This window comes from Sarcophilus harrisii, chromosome 6 (genome assembly GCF_902635505.1).
Source record: "Sarcophilus harrisii chromosome 6, mSarHar1.11, whole genome shotgun sequence".
Lineage (NCBI taxonomy): Eukaryota > Metazoa > Chordata > Mammalia > Dasyuromorphia > Dasyuridae > Sarcophilus > Sarcophilus harrisii.
In genome coordinates, this window is record NC_045431.1 from 39,780,163 (window position 1) to 39,799,348 (window position 19,186).

Sequence of the window (19,186 nt, forward strand, 5' to 3'; positions counted from 1 at the left end):
GCATGAACCGACGCTGAGCCAAACAAGCAGAAAAAGGAATACATTGTACACAATAACAGCAAGAATGTGTGATGATCAATTATGACAGTGATCCAAAGCAATCCCAATAAACTTTGGATGGAAAACACTATCTGCTTCCAGAGAGAGAACTTTTTTTTTCCTCTTGTGATTTTTTTCCCTTTTGTTCTGATTTCTTTCAAAATGATTTATAAGGAAATATGTTTTGTTTTTTGTAAAAGATGAAAAAATTGGAATGGAAAAGCAGTTATTTTAAACAAGTTCACTCACATAATCCAGAACAAGAACCCCTAAAGAAATCAAAACAAGCTGTTCCCTAGTCTCAATCTGCAACTTGTGCCCTATTTAGATTTGTAGGGACTGACCCCAAGCCTATTTTGTATAGCATGTATATCTTTTAAAATCTTGTTTTCAAATAAAAAGTATAATTAAAACAACAACAACAAAAATAAATAAATAAAAAAAATAAAATCTTCTTTTCATTTGAAACTAAAGACAAGTGTATCACCCATTTTCCTGGGACACCTTCTCTAGAACTCTCCTTTGACCCTATTAGGCTTACAAAGCCCTTCTATAATCTCCTTGACAGCCTAAATCTGGTTATTCATCTTCCTATTCCCTAGCACAAGAGTTTACAAAGTACCATGCACACAGTAGGATCCTAACAAATTATTTAACTGAAATCTAAAAATGACAATAGAATAAGATTGTGTTTCCATATAAAACCAACTTGACTCTTTTGACTAATCCAGTCTGACAGAAGAGTCTATTGAAAAATCGTTTGATTGGCAGCATTCAGATCCAAGTTTATTTTCAAAATATCCATAAATTACTCAGCTTCTTTTGTTAAATAGCTTTTTAATTGAATATTTCCAACCAACTATCTTAACAATTGCTCTCATAGCTACAATTAATATGTCAAAAATTACCAGCTGCCCTTTCTACCACGGTATAATGGAAAAAGTACTAAACAGAGTCTGAAGATACTTAATAGTTGTAGGGTTATGGATAAGTCACTTTAGTATCTTTCATTTTTGGTTTCTGTCTGTCAAGATTGGGACAATTTCCCCATTACCTCACAGTGTTGTGAACAAAATATTTTGTAAACTATAAAGGCACTATATAAATGGATATATTTATCTTTAGTATATCATTTACAGAAAATTGGCATTGTCATTAGGACAAACTGGGATCAGTAAAGTTGAGTTTTATTTCATCTTATATAACTGTAATAAATCGTATTGGGTAAAACAGTATATACATAAGAGCAAGCTAAAAACAAAATTTCCGTTATACTTAATTGTCTTTTTTTTTTTTCCTAATAGAGTGTAAGTTACCTTTCTTGCAGATACCCAAAAACTACTAATCTTTTAGGTCTTGGCTCCTACAAAGCCTGCTTATTTGGCAGTTTCTCAAGTTACACCCTTCAGGCAGCTTGAACCAGTTAAACTAGATCCTTTCAGCTCTGTGGAGCTTATTGACAACCAGCCGTCTGGTTTCCTAGGAAACAAAATCTTGGCTAGAAATAGTGAATCATTTCCAGGTCACTTTCAACATGGAGAGTGGAGCAGGAAAGCATTGGACTGAAGAAGAGGTTAAGGCTTTGCTAACTGTCTGGTCAGAAAAAAACATAAGAAAACAACTTTACAGAACATTAAGAAATAAAGGAATATTCATCCACATTGCCAAAAGACTTCAGGAAAAAGGCATTTTTAGAGACTGGAAACAATGTCGGTCAAAGTATAAAAACCTGAAATATGAATACAGGACAGTTAAACATGCCCACAACTCTGGGGATGGCTCTAAAACTATGAAGTTCTTCTGTGAGCTGGATGCAATATTACAATATGAACCTGTGTCACAATTAACAGAGGATGAAGACAGCAGGGATCTGGCAAGTGAAACCCAGCTGGTCACAAGTTCAGCCTCAGAAAACATCAAAGGTAAAAAAATATATATATTCCTCCTATATTTTATTTCTAATAATGAACTATTAGAATATAGAGGATGTCTAGAAATGTCTGAAAGGATGGGTTGTGAGAATTAGGTTTATAGACCTTTCTTAAGCAATAATGCAAATAATTTCCTATAAACAACATACATTTGCAGAGATGTATATTGGTAAAGAAGAAAACTTGGAACAAAATGCTGGACATTACCCTTAACTTTGTTCATTCAGACCATGATAAGATAATGCCAATTTTGCTTTCCCTTTATCATTTTGGGGGGGAAATATGACTAAGTAATTCTATTTCCCAAATAAAAATGTTTTCCTTACCGAATTTCTTCTTTCTTACCCCTTTTTTATGTCACTTGTTACAGGTAAACCAACATCAATACTGGATTCTAATAATCCAACATTGATTCCAAGTGTAGCAAATGAAGGAGGGAAACACTGGACTATAAATGAAGTCAAGGCTCTTATAGACATTTGGTCAGACAAAAACATTCAGAAACAACTGGAGGGAACCATGAGAAATAAAAGAATATTTGAACAAATTGCTGCCAAACTTCAGAAATTTGGTATAGACAGAGACTGGAAGCAGTGTAGAACAAAATATAAAAATCTGAAACACGAATACAAGATTGTAAAAAATTGTCAAGATTTGGGCACAACTAAAAGTATGAAATTTTTCACCGAGTTGGATGCTATTCTGGGACATACTTCAGAACAATCGCAAAAACTGGAAAACAAAGAAAGCCAAAGAACTACAAAACAGACAAATATAAAAATGGAAATCAGCAATAGAGGTAGGTATCAAAGCATGTCAATATTTTGTTTTATACAAAGTTAAAATCATGCAAAATGTACAAAAGAAAAAATTATTGAAATAAATAAATGAATAAATCAATCAAAGAAATTAGGATAAAACAAGGCAGGTAAAATCGTTTTGGAAATGGAGAATTCTTTTGAGCCAGATGCTAAGATATAAAGGTATTAATTAATTAGATTCACACAAAACAAGTGCTCAACACACACACACACACACACACAAACAGTATCAACATGATGCTACTAGTGAGACTAGGATTCCAGTCTTTGCCAAACTACTGGTTATGTAATTTAAAACAAATCACCTAATTTCTTATCTCATCTATAAAACAATAACAATAATGCTATCTTGTATAAAGATGTTTTATTACCCTTGTTTAACAAATAAAAGTGAGATTCACAAGTTAAATTAACAGCCCAAACACATCTGATTTGTGTTGATACTATTATATAAAAATGTTAGTTATCTTGGGTGCTTTTTTTCCACTGTACCAAGATGCCCACAATGATGTGTAAATCATTTTTAAGGTTCCATTATCAAAATCCTACAATTCTGTATGTCTAGGCCTAAGTTGGGCCAGTAAAAACTGAAAAAAGGGGGTAGAAGAAGAATCTGGGAAACAATTCATCGGGTCAGAAATTTCAAATGACATGTAATTGAAAAGTTCTTGAAAATGAGATATATAGAAAGGAAGACCTCCCTATGCTTCAACAGAACAGGAAAAGTTGCAATACCTTTGGAAAGTATCCATGAGTTTTGGGTCAAATAACATACGAATACAAGGCAACCATTCTGATAATGGTGGTGAAGACAGAATGAAACTCATTTTGAAAGGTTTTTCATGACAATGTATGCTTGTTATTACTTTTCTTTTTTTTTTTATTTTAAATTGAAGAGAGTGGGAGAAAGAAATTTTTGTTTAATAATTTTTTGCCCATTAAGATGATGTGATAGATTTTTTTTAAAAAATGATATACAAAGTGAATATCCCTTTCTCCTTCCTGGGAATACTCACTTATATAATTAAAAATCAAGAGCCACAGTATTTTAAATCAAACATATTCTAAAGAGAAAAATTACAACTTTAGAATTGTTTTTTAAAATGCATAAACATATAGGTAAATGTTATGTTTATACAGTAATTTCTGAAGATGTAGCTGAAGATTCAATTAGCTACAAGTCTGAAGATCTAGAACAAATATCTGTAAAAAGAAAACATGATAAAGGTAAAAGAGGATTTGCTTTTTCTCTTCAATTCCAAATTTGTGATATAACATATTTTTAAAAGCAAAACAAAACTCTCAAAAGAATATTACAAGCAAGGTGTTAATAATAATTCATGCTGGATACCCAAGAGTCCAACCCCCTCATCTAACAACTAAGGAAACTGAGGCCCATAAGTACCTTAAAGAACTTGCCCAAAGATACCCATATGGAAGCTGACTGAGGTGGAGCCAAACCCTAGGTCTCCAAAAACAAAATCACCACCTGCTTCCTGTCCCCACACTTCATCAGGACTACAAAAGTAGCTTGTCTAGGTATTCTAGAAGTGATTTCTGTTATCAGAGGGGCACCTGAGGCCAGTCATTGCCCTCAGGTTTCAAATGAGGGAGTGCCATGGAAGGAATGGCTTTTCAGAACCTTCCCTGACCTAGATCTGTGACCACATAATCTTGTGCGTTATGCCTACAATCTCAGGACATATCTGGGGACAAAATAAGGGACATCCAACCACTCAGAGTCAACACCTTAGGCCACTTGAAACAAAGTCCCAAACCCATACCCTCAAAAAGATTATTCATTAATCAAAAGATTATTCACCAAAAACACTTCATAGGAGAGGCAGTAAATTATTTCAGATCCACATGTACTCAGCTTCACATTTCAAAAGTATAGACTTGCAGTGACCAAACCAATTAGCTTGCTTTATCTAGTTCTTCCTGATCATGTTCCTAATTCATGAAAGTAATATAACAGGACTTTAAATGGGGAATTAAAGAGGAAAGAATAATAAAACTACATAAGGAGAAAATTATCAAATATAAAAAACAGCAGTGTTGGAGAATTCAGGGAAAGATCAAAGTAATCCATATTTTATAAAAATTTTATATCACTAATTCATAATGACCTTAAGTAAAAAGCTTAATGATGTCCAATATAGATAGTTAAACTTTAGCTATTGGGAAATTTTACTTAAAGGGAACTCCCTTCACTTTCCAATGACAGATAAGTGTATCTCTCTCTCTCTCTCTCTCTCTCACACACACACACACACACACACAAACACCTGTATCTGTCTAAAAAAAAACCTATAATCTCTGCTCTTTTCTTAGAATTTTACTGCAGAAATGCCTATGATTGGTTGATATTGCTGTGACGTGCTAATAAAAAGATCACAAATTTACACCAAAAAGGCTCTTAGAAACCTTTTAACTCAACCTGATGTATTTCAGATGAGGAAGCTGAGGCCAAGAGAGAGTTTATAAATGAAATGATTCCTCAGAGTCTCACAGAGAGTAGCATAACATCCTGATCCATATATACAAAAGCTGTCTTCATGAGGCATCGTTGTTTATGAGACAACAATAAAAGTAGAAATCTCTCTCCCCAAACAGGAGGGTCAAATACACCAATCCCCTGGGGAATGTAGAGGCTCCATCTGGCACTGTGGATGGAGCCTGCCTTGGTGTCAAGAATACCTGGATTCAAGAGACATATTCTAGCTACTGACTATGTGCAAATTACCTAAGCTACCAGTTTAAGAAGTTCTGAGACTATAGTGGAGATGAGGGAAGAATATACTCAACTTGAAACCATAGGACCCAGGTTCAAATCTCAACTCCAACACTTAAATCTCAACTCCAACACTTGTATGAAGTTGGTCAAAACTCCCTTGATATAGTTCCTAAATTGCAAAATGAGAGGACTAGACTAAGTGACCTTGGTGATCCCTTCTATTTATGATCCAAGTTTCAGGAAAGTTTACACTGCACTGGTAGATGGAGTTTCTATAATGGGAATTTCTTAATGAAATCATTGCCATGAACCCCTCTCCCCAAAAACAAACAAAAAAAAAAAAACAGCATAGATATGTTGTATAAACAAAAAGACAACTTGTACTAGAGTTACAATATTTTAGTTTTAACAGGTTACTTACTCCAAGATTACCACTAACAAGAGTTCTAGGTTCTCTCCCTACAAAACTGGTTTACAAAGCTCTTAACCCTCATCACTTATTTGTCCTTGCTTTATTTTCCTCCAGTCGTCTCAACTCATTTGGTTCATGCCACATAGTAGCATTGTTACTACTGTCAGCTATAATTATTATTAGCAATATAATTATAATAAAAATGTAACAATAAATTGTTGTTCAGTGCTTCAACCAAACTCTGTTCTCTGAACTTACCCTCCAATCTTGGTCCTCCAGTTGGTATCTATTGACCAATTCTTTCTCCTTCAAAACCGAATCAGATTTCACCTCTTCCAGTAAGTCTACCTTCATCTCATTAGTCAGAAACCTCACTAAACATTTTACTTTCTCTTTAAAGAATTTTATCATTCTATGATGCATACTGTGGTTCATGTAAGTTACGGATATGTCTCATCTCTTAATCTAACACTTTGTCTTGAACGGAGTAAGCACTTCGTGACTGCCATATGTCTATTTAATTCTACCAAATCAAGTAACTATTTTGATAATAGCTTCTACTTATGTCAACCTATCTCTTTACTTTGATTTACAACACCTAATTTAATTATCATGAAAACCCCAAGAAGTAGGAAAATATGAGTCTTATTCCAATTTTAAAAATAACCAAGGAATTCAAGTAATTGGCCCAAGATCACAAATAATAGGGAGGCAGAAGCAAGACCCCAACTCTTCCAGCTCCCTAATTCAATGTCCTATCCCTGAACCCCATGCTTCTCATATAATTCAATAAATACTTCTATCAATTCAATACTTACTAAACACCTACAGTATTTACAGAACAATGTAGCAACATTTTACCTCTCAGTTCCAAGAATTTTAGTCCTATTTTCCAAGGCAACATCGATTTCCATCTTACAATCTAGTATTTCCTACTCCACTCAAAATCTTGTACTGAACTTTCAAAACACTTATATTCCAAAGAAATAAATATCATGTCATGATTATAAATCATTAGTCATCAAACCACTGTTACTGTCTTAAAAATGTTTTTACTTTAATAAATGAATACTTTAAAATATAAAGAGAAAAGAAAAATTATTAAATTACCCATTAATCAAGTGAGACTTTTATAGTTGATGCTTTTACTGGATTAAGTAAAAAAATTGTTTTCTCTGCAATATAGTGCATGTCCCATTTAGTGCATTTCCCATTTCACCAGCACAAATAGGAGAGAAGCAGAAACAGAAGCAGAAAAACAGGATAGAAGAGAAATGTGTCTGCTAACAAAGCTTCTGTCCTAGTGGGAGGTCAGAGAGAAAAACTAACAACTCTCCTCAGGAAACATTTTTCTGATGTAACATTTAGTGACCAACATAATCATCTCAAGGGTAGGCAACCATTGTGGGAAACAGACATACTTCATTAAGGGTAGAAAATGAATAAACATTCAAATAAACTACATTTTCAATCATTACAACAGGGTTTCTAAATGCCCTGTGCACTTTAAAATTTATCTATTTGCAAAACACATGCATGGGTAATGATTCCAACACTAACCCTTGCAAAATCTTTTGTTCTAAATTTTCCTCTCCTTCCCCCCACCCTCTCCTCTAGCTGGCAGGTAGTTCAATACATGTTAAATCTTATACACACACATTTATACAGTTATCTTGCTACACAAGAAAAATCAGATCAAGAAGGAAGGAAATGAAAAACTGAGAAAGAAAACAAAATGCAAGCAAATAACAGAGTGAGAATGTTGTGTTCTACACTGTTCCTATGTTTCTCTCTCTGGGTGTAAATAGCTCTCTTCATCCCTGAACAAGTGGAACTGGTTTGAATCCTCTCATTGTGGAAGACAGCCACATCTATCAGAAATGATCATTGTATAATCTTGTTATATATAATGATCTTCTAGTTCTCCTCATTTCACTTAGTATCAGTAGGTCTCTCCAGACCTCTCTGAAATCATCCTGCTGGTCGTTTCTTACAGAACAATAATATTCCATAGCTTTCATATACCATAATTTATTAAGCCATTCTCCAACTGATGAGCATCCACTCAGTTTCTTGCCACTACAAAGAAGGCTGCCACAAACATTTTCGTATGCACTTTTAAAATTTATTTTTGATAACAGTATGTCAGAATCATTGGTTTCCTTTAGAATTTACATTTTATTTTATGCATTAAAAGGTGTCCTTAAGATTCAAGAACTGTCAGAGGAGCCCAGGAGATATTACAGGTCAAGAAAACCTCCTTTAAAAGGAGCAGATCAGATTTTAAAGTCTTAGTTTCCTCTCTTTCATAAGTAGGTATTTATTTTTCTTTTTGGTTTATTAAGAAACATTCTAAGAGATGGCAAGCAGAGGGCACTAAAGTTCCAATGCTAAGGAAGAAAGCTGTCTGACAAAAAAAGGCAACAAACTTTCAATTTGTAAGTAATCTAAACTAATTTTCTAGCATCAGACAGAACCAAAATAAGTCAACAAATTAACTTTCATGCCAGAATGAAAATCATTTCATTTCCTTAAAAATAAGAATATTTACCTATGGTTATGCCATATATCCTGAACCGATTTTTTTTTTTAATCCAGTTCAAAATCCAAATAAAGAAGTTGAAAAGAGTTAAAGGTCCAAGAGTTACACACATAAAAAGAGAAAGTCTAGACCTGGGTAAGTTCAGAAACTTGACAGGAAAGAATTTTTAATGTTAGAAACAACTTTTTTAAATGACTACAAACCAAAATGGTTAATAAAATCATTTAAACTAACTTGGCAATTTTTTCATTCTTAAGTTTGTCTCCTCTTTCCTTTTTCTTTTCTTCTTATATAGTCATAACTAGGAGATATTCTGCTCTTCTGTTTCTACTCTTTTTTATTACATATTAGCCTTTCAGTATTTTCTTCCTGCTTGTCCATTATAAGCACATCATTTTCATTCTTCCACTTAACTTACCTTGGTGTTTCAAGTAGGATGTATGTATTCTGAATAGAGAATGAACACACCACAGGTAAATGGATTCACTCTTATTTGTTTCCCTATAGATGAAGATTCCTTAAGTACTATTTCAGAAGATCTGGGTGGCCCAATAGAACCAGATGAAGTAAATAGGCCAGATATAGGATCTGCTTTCATTAAATTATCAATAACAGAAGAACCTATTCAAACTACTTAATATTTATAGTCTAATAAGTGCCCAGCACTGTGCTAAGCTCTAGGAATACAAACAGACAAAGATAGTCCCTGCCTTCAATGAGCTAACAAATAGATAAGAGAGAAAAAACACAAACACTCACGCTACAAGATAAACAGAACATAATTAAGAGAAGGCAGTAGAATTAGAATGGATAAGGCTTCCCATAAAAGACTGCATTTTAGTTGTAAACAGAGGAGGGAGGGAGAATATTCCAAGTATGAAAGAGCCAGGGAAACACAGCCCACAGCCCGGAGACCTGGGTCACTAGAATGAAGAACAGTACTTGTTTGGAATGTTAAAAGTCTTTAATATTTGATCGTGGAGGCATAGGCAATCAATGGAATTTATTGGATAAAAGAATTGACTTGCACTTTGTAGTTAAATAGGGGATGCATCAGAGTGAGGGAAAATTGGGGAAAACTTGAGGCAGGCTGACTCACCAGCAGGCTGCAGTAATCCTCAAGGTGTGAGACAAGGAAGGTCTATACTAGAGTAATGACAGGAAGCAGGAGAGTGGAACTGGGGGGAAGATTGGCAGAGGGTATGTGTGTGTGTGTGTGTGTGTGTGTGTGTGTGTGTTTGTGTGCGTGTGTCTTTGTGTGTGTCCTTCTCCCTCCTCCCCTCCCTTTCCCTCTCTTTGCCTCTCTATTTCTCTTCTCACAGAGAGACACAAACACACACACACATACACAGAAAGACACACACACACATCCCCAAGCTACATAGAGGATAAATAGAAGAAGGCTATAGCCTTAAAGGGGATTGGGTAAGACTTGGCATAAAAGACATAAAAGGCATTTTTGATTGGGACTAAAATAATAGGAAAGGCAAGAGATGGAGAGGGTGAGGAAGAAAAGCTAATGGCATATTCCAATATGTAGAATTCTCTACTGCAATCAATTTACTAAAATGTTTCCTCTCTAGTTACTGGCATATACAAAAACCTTATCTATTCGAATTTCTAACCAGAGTCCACATAAAAAGTTTTTTCAGACCTTTTGGTCTCAGTTTCTTCAAATGTGTTAGAAAAGTCGATAACTCCTTGAAAACCTGTGTGGAAAAGAATTTTAAAAACACAAATAGCATATGAAGACCATAAAATCCAATGAACAAAAACATGTTGGTTAAAAACACAACTTGGTCTTACTAGACAACATAGATTTAGAGGTACAAGGAAACTTGGGGTTCAGATGAATCCCTGAAAAATGACAGGTCTCACAGATAATTAATAAAGTACAGAGCTGGGATTTGGACTTCACATTCCTTTTACATATCAAGGAAGGACTCTAGCTATATATAAAAGAAAGTATGTAGGAAGCTAATGAGAGTAAAAGGTTTTTTTCTCCAAGAAATCTTCAGGGGGATCCCTTAAAAAGGTAACAGAAGGAAGACGGATAAATATTATAATCAGTAGAATAATATTGTAGTGACAAAAACAATTTTCAAGTAATTCCAAAGGCTTTAATTAACAATAAATGAAAAGTTAAAGAAGCTCAATCCTTAATTTACAAGGGTGTGGGATGCCAAATTTGAAGAATTTAAAATCATGTATTTGGTTTTAGATATTTATTGCAACAAGTTTCTTAGTGTTACTAAATCATGGCTGAACTAATGAGTCAGAAACAAAGACTAATTTCTGTCACTTACTGGCAATGAGACTTTAGGCAACTTAATTTTTCTGGGCCTGATTCTTCATCTGTAAAAGAGCTGAATGAAAAGTTCTTTAAGGTTCCTTTCCACACTTACATTTTATAGTTCTAAATAAGTAAAAGTGCTTTGCAGTACAGTAAAGGAGCATTCAAAGATCTAACAAAAGTTACTATCTACGAAGGATACTAAGTGGAAATGAGAAGTGTTTCTCTAGTTTTACAAAAGAAATTTTAAAAAAAATCTTGCCATCATGATGTAAAACCATGGAGACAGCTCCCTTAAACTTCTTTCTAGAAAATTAAAAGCACATGGTCTAAAAGTGATCTTATTCTCTCCTATATTTATAGTTTGTGAAGGGTGAGGACATAGGAGACTTGATTGATGTTCCAATAAAAAGCCAGTGTGGGATAAAGAAATACCTTGTTACAGGATCAGTCACAAGGACTTGTCTTACAATAACAACTCAAGCTTGTGCTATTTATAAGGTACTTTCTTCTTTGCAAGGTAGGCAGTGTAAGGGGTAATATTCTCATTTTTCAGTTGAGGAAAATAAGGATGATATCTGCAGTAACTACTGCACAGTGCTATCTAAGGATTAAATGAGATAATGTGCATAAAATACTTGGCAAACCATAAAGCATCATATAAAAGTAAACAATGAAAACACAAAATCAGAATTTCAGATTTTGAAGGGATCACTGTAGTGGCCTTCCTGGCACAGAAACATTGTCCAATCATGTGTTGACAAAAGTAAACTCTTCCATACGCCTTACAAATGATTATCCAATCTTTCTTAAAAACAAAACAAAACAAAACAAAACAAAACAAAACAAAACAAAACAAAACAAAACAAAACAAAACAAAACAAAACCTCAAGATATTCAAAGATGAAAGGGAAGCAACCATTCTTGAGACAATCATATCCATTTTTGGAAGGGAAATTCCTCCTTACACCAAAGGTAAATCATTAGTTTTACATTCTGGGACTTCCTCCATTCCATTCTCACCTACCCTTACTAGTCTTCTCTTCTGCAGGTTATGTAGGTGCAATTGTAACTGGTCCTTCTGGCATAAATATCCTAGCTGACCAATTCTGGAGGCCAAATATGAAGACTCACATCCTTTCTTCAAAAAATTATGCCCCACAAAGTGGAATCCTTCATCACATTAGCTTTTTAGACAACCATATAAAAACTTAGGTCTTTTCCATTTGTTTTTGTAAAGCCAATTTTTGAGCAGGAATAGAAATTTACTCTTATTTCTATTAAATTTCATCTTATTAGACAGAGCCTATGATCTAGTCAGTCAAGCCTTTCTGAAACTACTGTTGTCATGCAAATTTCATGTCATCTTCAAATCTGATAAGGATAGCATTTGTGTCTTTTGTGTACCAAAGGGAAACTGGTAATGACTTAGGCCATGAAGAAAAAGTTTGGAACAATAACTATGGAGAATACTAATAGAATTGGGATAAAATGAAATTAAAATTCATTTGGGAAAAAATTCAAAAATCAAAAACCTGCCTTACGTCAATGAGGACCCAGTTAATATTAGATAACAGACAATGAGAATAATACCCTAGGTACTTCCTTTGTAAACTATTGCAAAGATCACCCGAATTAAATTGTAAGGTACTTAGAAAACCTTGAAACTCTGACAGAAGTTAGTTTTGACTCACATAAAATTTACTAGCTAAAACGCTCCTCATTTGATACTTGGAACCCTACAAAATAAATGAAAATAAATGAATAAATGAAATAAAAATAAATGAAAATAAAATTTATCATAAAATCTATTATTATTTCATAGATTAATAGTTGAGAAGCAACCTAACCCCCAAGTCATAAAATGCTAGGGTAAAATGACATGAACTCAAATTCTAATTTCAAGTATAAGTTGCCTCCCTGTATTTCCTATCCCTTACAAGTCTCCAAGAAACTTGTAAACAAAGTGGGAAACAGTTGGGATGTTACAGGAAGAAAAGGCAGGCTTGCATTCACAAAGTCATTGCCTCCCTTCTCCACTTTCAAGAATACTGTGTGTGCGTATACATACCTATGTGCCTGCCCTGTCCTAACTTTATGATCACAAGTCACTTGGTTTGGAAACAGTCAACCTGTTTCCTCGTCTATAATTTAAAGATAATAGGAAAAATGTTCCATATGTACTTACACCAACACATTCTAAATTTTGATCTTGTGTCAAAAACAAAGCCATAAACTTTTATAAAAGATACAACCCAATATGAATGTTACAGAATATTATTGTTCTATAAGAAATTACCAGCAGGATGAATACAGAGAAGCTTGAAGACATACATGAACTAATGCTAAGTAAAATGAGCAGAACCAGGAGATCATTATACACTTCAACAATACTGTATGAGGATCAATTCTGATGGACGTGGCTCTCTTCAACAATGAGAGGATCTAAAGTTCCAACTGATCAGTAATGAACAGAACCAGCTACACGTAGCTACACCTGATCTTTCTTGTGCAACAAGATTAACTGTATAAATATGTATACGAATATTGTATTTAACATATACGGGAATATTTGCCATCTAGGGGAGGAGGTGGAGAGGAGGGGAAAAATTGAAACAGGTTTTTGCAACGGTCAATGTTGAAAAATTACCCACATGTTTTGTATATAAAAAGCTATTTAAAAAAAAGATACAACCCAAATAAATTTTTATTTATTTTTATTATATTTGTTTCTATTTTTATATTTATTTATATCATATTTTTATTACATATATTTATTATTTGTCATTAGCTTAACATTAATGTAAAAACAAAACTGTTTTCACAATATCAGAATTTATCTAATTTCTTATTATTGATCATAAGTGGGCAATTAATGATCCAAAATGTTATATTCATTTAATGTACAAGGAAAAGACAACCCTAAAAAGATCCTAAGTTAGTAGAATGGAATTATCCCAAATTCCTTCAACTCTCTTCCAAATAAGTTGTATAGCTAAAAGTGACAGTGGCTAGTTCAGTTTTCCATTAGACAAATGTGGGAAAAAGTAAACTACTAGATTGTTATATGACAAGGAATCTGATGAACCAGCAAACAAGCTTTATTTAGTAATAGAGTTTAAACAAGATGTCGATCCATTCCCCTTCTATTCAGTTAAGCTTAAAAGATTTTTTGAAATTGAACTAGTCTATTTTCAAATTTTTCTCTTGAAAATTTGTGATGAAATTACTTCATTTTTCAAGAATGCAGACAACACCCTCATCTTCTGTGGCAACTAGGAAGCATCTTTGCACAGTGTTAGAATTGCTCAGAAAGACCTGAATTCAAATTCTGCCTTAGACAGTAGCTGTGGGACCCTAGATAATTCACTTAAACTCTTTCAGTTTCCTCACTTAAAAAAAGGAAGCTTAAAGCACCTATCTCACAAAGTTATTATGAAGATTAAATATGTGTGAAGTCTTTTGCCAACCTTTAAGTCTAATATAAATGTTAGTAGTTGTTTTTCCTCTTCCACTCTTCTTTCACCAGTATTTATCAAGTGTCTTAGTTTGAGTCATGGTAGTAGGCCCTTCCTAGCTCACTAAACTTCTCCAAACCAGAATTTTTTCCCTCCAGTATTCTAATATAGTAACAGTTAAACCAATAAAGTGGAAAAGTGAATGCCATATCCTCCCCAGTGTTATCTCAGCAGATTTTTACTTGCATCTGGATAACACCTTTGCTGACAGAGAATTGTGAATAGAGAGTAGATTTTAAACCAAAGCTTTCTGGCAACTAGAGCTATCTAATAATGGAACAAGATGTCCAACAGTATTAGGCTGTAGCACCGAGCCCCAATAGCTCAAGTAAGGACTAGTCTTCAAGGTTCTAGTCCCAGGTTTGCCATTCACTCTGTGACCAGAAAGCATTTTAGTCTATGAACCCAATCAGCAGTAAGCAAAGGTTTGAACAGATGGTATAACTCTAACATCGTGACTCATTTTGTGATTGAACATTAGCTGGCAGGTGAATTTAGATGACCATGATAATTATAGAATTCTTGAAGTGAGAAATTTCTGTTACAAGCTGAACTTCCAGAACAAATATCTCTCCAAGAACTCTTTTACTAAAAGACTCCAAGGTCTCGGAAAGGAACTCACTTATAACCAAAAGATTTTTCCTTTTCTAATAATTTACAATATATATGCATGGGTGATTTTTCAGCATTGATAACTGCAAAACCTTTTGTTCCAATTTTTCCCCTCCTTCCCCCATCTCCTCCCCCAGATGGCAGATTGACCAATACATGTTAAATATATAATCAATAGTTTAAAAGAACTTGTATTATGCATGGAGAATTTGTAGTAATTTGTAGTAACAGAACTTTATAAACTTTATAAAAATTACAAAGGCAATTTGGAATAGGTTCATATCAGTTCACATATCCCAAAGTATTGGGTTCATGGCTGAGTTATAATTTTAACCAATTCAAATTGTTTTTACTGAATAATTTGATTACTGAATCTAATTTGATCTTGATTTAATCAAATCACATCAAAACAAATATCTGAGTGCTTAATATGCATAACATATTGTTTAGGACTATAAAATAGCCATTATGTAAGACAAGGTCTTCATATGTAAGGAGCTAAAATGCACCTTTTTAAAAGATGTTATCCACCATTTATCTTTCCTTGATTTACAGATAATCATATCCCTTTGGAAGATGCTCATGATCATTTAAAGATCATCACAGTAAATGATGCTGAGGCTGGAAAGCACTGGTGTGATAATGAAGTCAGAGCACTGATAAATATATGGTCAGATGAAAAAATAAGGCAGATGCTGGAAGGGGCAACAAGAAACAAAGAAATATTTGAGGAAATTGCTAGAAGGCTAATGAAGTTTGGAATAGACAGAGACTGGAAGCAGTGTCGTACAAAATACAAAAATTTAAAATATGAATATAGAGTATTGAAAAAGAAAACTAATCACCTTATTGATAACCCTAAAAGGAAAATGAGGTTTTACGAAGAAATCGATTGCATCCTAAGGCAACAGACCCTCGGAACACACAGCTGCAAAAACAACTCTAGTCTTATATCAGGTACTAAAATGTCGATGATCTTTGTTGTGGTTTTCCAAGTAACTACTTTGTTTTCTTATCTTAAGAAGGAATAAATTAGATACTTGCAACTGTTATTTCACATTTGAAAAAGATAGAATAATTAGTTCTGAATTTATTTATCAAATCAACTCATTTAAATCAATCTTATTCCCTAACCTTTCTCCAAGACCTGTTCGAAAGTAGCATAATTGTCCCTGGCCCTAGTTTACTTCTTGAGGAAATATATGAAACTAAATGACAAAATCAGACAACAGGAAATGACAGACCCCACTGGTGCCTAAAGTAAGTTAACTGTACAGTACAAAACGTACCATCAGCTTTCAGAGTCTGTATTCAAATACACTATAAGTAGAAACAAAATTTCAACTACCAGAAAAGGATGAAAAATGAAGGCTAACTAGTAGCAAAATAAATTTTGATTTGTTTTTCCATGGGTTCACAATGGTATTAACTGAGTTTCTAATAGTATCAAATGTCCTCAATGACCTGTCTTACCTCATTTAAACAATTTATCTCAATATTTTCTATAGTTCTCCCTTTGGTGCCCTAGTACTCCCCCTACACCTCTTTTATGTAGAGTAAATGTCTCATCATTACAGAATGCCATAGTGCACACATATGTGTGTGCAGATGTGTATTATGTATAAGTGTGTATGTGTATATATATATATATTTACATACACATACACACATATACATGTACGCACACACACTATATACATATGATATACATTTCACATATGCACACATACACAAGTGAGAATATTTTGAGACACAGTCTTTCAGTAAGGGTTACCCCTCAAAAATCATGGCTCCAGAAGCCCAATGCTTCATTTGCATGAAATCATGCAATCAGTGAAAAGAGAAAATAGTTTTGAGGAACGACAGGGTGAAACACAGACAGAAAGAGACAGAGACAGAGACCAAGAAAGAGACAGAATATGAGAACAGAAACAGGAGGGAAATATACTTGCAATAGTAATTTTGAAAACAATTTTGAAATAAATTTCTCAAATGAAGGCCTTATAGGGAATGGAGGTCAAATTTATAGAAAAATAGACTTGAAGACAAGTGTTCTGAATCATCTGTCACATATCACTTATTCTCCCTCTCTTCCTTTTTTCCACCCTGCTTTTCTTTTTAAAGAATCATTTGAAGGTCATGCCATGAATGCAGAATCTTTGAACAAGAGAAAGGCACATGAAGATGGTAAGACCTTTAGAAATACCAATTTTTAGTATATGTTTTAAATTAAAACACAGCAGTTTCCAATGTTTTTGCCTTTTATAACTAAGATGCTTATTTAGATCCTTGAAAAACTAGATTGAATATATTGTTTCCAAGCTTGAAGAGCAGTGGATACTGTTGAGAAATATTAAGAATGAGAGTAATGTCTATAATGAGAACCAAAAGACAAATAATTTTCTTTAAGATGCACACCATCAACATAATTAGAAATAAAATAAGATGATACTAGGATGATAAAAATCACTGAGGTCTGAAGAAAAATCACAAGCTAAGCAAGTCTAAGCAAGTCTACTAGACTAGATTTTTAAAAAATGTGAACCATAAAGGGGTTCATCCTCAATACAAATACCCCTAATTCCTTAAATATAAACACTTCTTTAGGATGAAGGAAAGATCTACAAATTTAGAGAGGAACAACAGTAGAAATGAATATAACAGAAATAATTGCATTCTAATTAATGGAGGCCAAAAGCCAAAAATCTGAACATGAATGGCAATAACTCTTCCTCCACAAAATCAGGATCTTATATGAAACAGATCCAGACTAACTATGGTGACCTGTATGCCATCTATTTTCTAGAAATGAGATATGACTCTTTAAACCCACTCTCTAATATTTTAAACTATGCTGCTTCTTAACATGGCCATCTTTCCACTTCGTAGGGATGTTGTGACACTCAAAAAACCTTTAGTGTTACATATAAAAGTTCACTCTACATCATCAGATCAGGAGTTTATATTTAATGAACATGAGAGAGAACAATTTACAGATTACATTTTCAATCCAACAGCCTGACTATAACAAAGAATTACTCTAAATAACCAAATACATCCTTAAACATCCCTACAAAGTGTTTTCCGAGGATGTTATATAATTTCTTGAAAGATACATCCAAAGATGTAATATTGAGAACTATGGTTATTGATATCAAATCAAATAAAAATATCAATGAAAAATCAAAAAGGAATTTTTAATTTTAATTTTGTCATTGTGGGTAATTCATAATTGTCAGAGATCACACCCTCTACAACTTGATGGACGGTTTTCAAAAGCTGCTATCTATAGTCAAATAAATGTTCCCTTACAACCAAAGCTTTTAAAGGTTAGCCAAGTTGTCCTGAAACAATGTCTATGCTGCCATTCATCAGACCTGGAATTGAAGTCTTACATCTTGGTGTAATGTCAAGAGCTTGAAGCCTCCTGGTATAGGCTAAGGGAGCACAAAACCACCTCCCACTCAAAATGTAGGTTAGAGGACAACATTAGCAGAACAACAGTGTTAAGGAAGGCATATAATGACCATGTGATGAGCAAATTTAAGAAGGATTCTCTACAAAAGATAAGGAAATTATATTCCTGTCTCCAAAAAATATGGCATGGAATTTTGAATCCCACAATATTAAGAACTATCTTTCTGTCTACATATGACATGGTATGGAATTTTGAACCCCAGAATATTAAGAACTATCTTTAAAAAAAAGCACACACAAGAAATTATGCTATCACCAGGCCATCCTCAGCAACGAGATCAACCAAATCATTTCTAATGGAGCAGTAATGAACTGAACTAGCTATGCCCAGAAAAAGAACTCTGGGAGATGACTAAAAACCATTACATTGAATTCCCAATCCCTATATTTATGCACACCTGCATTTTTGATTTCCTTCACAAGCTAATTGTACAATATTTCAGAGTCTGATTCTTTTTGTACAGCAAAATAACGTTTTGGTCAGGTATACTTGTTGTGTATCTAATTTATATTTTGATATATTTGGCATCTACTGGTCATCCTGCCATCTGGGGGAGGGGGTGGGGGGGTAAGAGGTGAAAAATTGGAACAAGAGGTTTGGCAATTGTTAATGCTGTAAAGTTACCCATGTATATATCCTGTAAATAAAAGGCTATTAAATTTAAAAAAAAAAAAAAAAAGAAAAGAAATTATGCTATCAATCCAGAGGAAAACCAAAATGGTAATAAGCAAATTAGGAGATATAGTTGCATGGCCAAATCATTAAGATAATCCATCAGTACCTAAAACTTGGGTATTAAGTGC

General features: G+C 33.7%; 2 protein-coding genes across 2 annotated transcripts in view; one reads left to right on the top strand and one right to left on the bottom strand.

Moving 5' to 3' along the window:
- PPAT (phosphoribosyl pyrophosphate amidotransferase) overlaps positions 1 to 19,186 on the bottom strand; it is a 41,556-nt gene that overhangs the window by 13,773 nt on the left and 8,597 nt on the right. The window lies entirely within an intron of this gene.
- On the top strand, positions 1,350 to 17,456 carry LOC105750902 (zinc finger protein with KRAB and SCAN domains 2). The gene is given in 8 exon segments (XM_023505995.2): positions 1,350 to 2,009; positions 2,329 to 2,769; positions 3,932 to 4,018; positions 8,539 to 8,561; positions 8,563 to 8,617; positions 8,990 to 9,058; positions 15,458 to 15,862; positions 17,030 to 17,456. Coding segments are annotated over 8 exon segments (1,608 nt in total). The 5' UTR covers positions 1,350 to 1,573; the 3' UTR covers positions 17,122 to 17,456.